Genomic DNA, 1,855 nt, shown 5'->3' on the forward strand with positions numbered 1-1,855 from the left:
TTAATGGATCCCTGGGGTCTAATAGCCCCCTTCCAGGTGTTCAGTAGCTGTGTGTGACTAGTGGACAGCACACATAGAACATTTCCATCACGCAGAGAGTTCTACAGGCCAAGCACTGCTCCACAGGGGCCCAGCGGAACCGGGCACTGGTGGGACAGTCCACAGGAGAAAAATGGGAAACTAAGGATGGGCAGAGAGGAGGGGATCAGGAGAAGTAACAGCGTACCCCCACGAGATGGTGAAGCAGGAACAAAGGGGGTATATAATAAAAGGCGAAAACAGGGCACAAACACACGCACAGTGACTGATCCATGCAACCCACCCTCCCCCAAGAATACTCTTACATGCATGAAACTCAAGGACCCTGCAAAGGTAAGCAGAACGAACAGAAGGCAGGCTGGGGAGAAGGGGAGCTATGGCTGGGGAGCACCGTCCCTCTCTTTCTCTTCTTCCCGGCCCAGTTCAGTTCGACTTGCGGTACAAGGTTCCCATCCCAACAGGGGGCCACGAGTCGACTGTGCTGATGGAGGAATGCCTGCGGCGGCCTATTTTACCCAAGATCTTGGGGTCCTTGTAAAGGACGTAGGTATGCTTGGTGATGAAAGGCAGACAGGAGAAGTGCAGGAGCATCCGGGAGATTTGGAAGGTCAAGTACAGGTAGCTCAACTCCTTGAACTGCTCTCTGATGATCCCGTTCACGAGCATGACCATGGAGAAGCTGAGGAGCTCGTAGGTGACGATCCACGCGGCGTAGCACAGCAGCCCCACGTACTTGCTCGTGTGGATGCAGTAGAGGAGCGACAGGCTGACCACGACGGTGACGGCGGACAAGACGACGCTGATGCTCTTCTTATGGGTCATCATCCAAGACACGACCTCAGACTTTGTTTCCTTGTAGATGGTGACTTTGTCCTCGTAGCCGATGGCCGTAACCTGGTTCAGGTCAAGGATGAGGAACTGGATGGTGTTAAGGACGGAGAAGATGCCCACCACGAGGCAGAAGGTCCTGTCGTTCATTTTACACGTGTTTCACCACCGTGTCTGCTGCAGAAAAAAAATGGAGATGCGTCAGAAGACGGTAGAGTCGGCCCTTGACAAGCTCTGCGAGCCGCTGACGCAGGTGGGGCGCTGACAGTCAACTGGTATGTGGACAGGCCCCGGCCCGGGCTCGGGGGACACGGCGTCTGGCCCTGGCTCTGACCTACCGCGTGGTAGGCCACCACGTCACTGGCAGATGAGGGTGTCACTGGCCCAGGACACTGCTCAGGTGGCTCCCAGCTCTGCTGTGCTTTAAAGGGGCAAAAAGCGTGTTCCTGTCAGAGCCGGGCTGGTGGGACTTAGGAAGCTCCTATACCCGGAACGATGATGGAGTCAATTCTGGGCTCTTCTCTGAGACAGTTGTCTCTCTGAAGTCAGAAAACTAGTATGGTTCCTCAAGGGCCTGGAATCAGCCCTGCGTTTTTATTTATTTGCTTGTTTTTGGCCGCGGCAGTTGTTTTACTGTGGCAAAATAGACTTCGCAGGTGTTTACCGTTAGCCCTTTCAAACGCACAGTTCAGTGGCATTCCGAGCCTTCACACTGTTGTGCAGCCAAACCCACCATCCACCGCCAGGCTTTTTTACATTCGCCAAGAAAACATCCCATACCTAGCAAATGCGAACTCCCCGCTCCCCGCCCCCCAGTCCTCGGTCACCACCGGTCACCACCGGTCTGCCTTCTGTCCCTATGAATTGCACTACTCTCGGCACCTCATCTGCGTGCAATCATACGGTATTTGTCCTTTCGTACCCAGCTTCCTTCGTTTAGCATAAAGTCTTTCAAGTTCATCCCCAATAATTTTTTAAAAAGATTTTA

The 1,855-nt window shown here is 53.7% G+C and overlaps 1 protein-coding gene across 1 annotated transcript; it reads right to left on the minus strand.

Moving 5' to 3' along the window:
- Positions 1–462: 462 nt before the first annotated feature.
- TMEM217B (transmembrane protein 217B) lies at positions 463–1,017 on the minus strand. The gene has a single exon (XM_045786351.2). It carries the CDS (start codon positions 1,015–1,017, stop codon positions 463–465), a length of 555 nt encoding a protein of 184 aa, XP_045642307.1.
- Between the last annotated feature and the right edge of the window lie 838 nt (positions 1,018–1,855).

This window comes from Ursus americanus, chromosome 32 (assembly GCF_024610735.1).
Source record: "Ursus americanus isolate L20-20 chromosome 32, mUrsAme1.1.p, whole genome shotgun sequence".
Taxonomy (NCBI): domain Eukaryota; kingdom Metazoa; phylum Chordata; class Mammalia; order Carnivora; family Ursidae; genus Ursus; species Ursus americanus.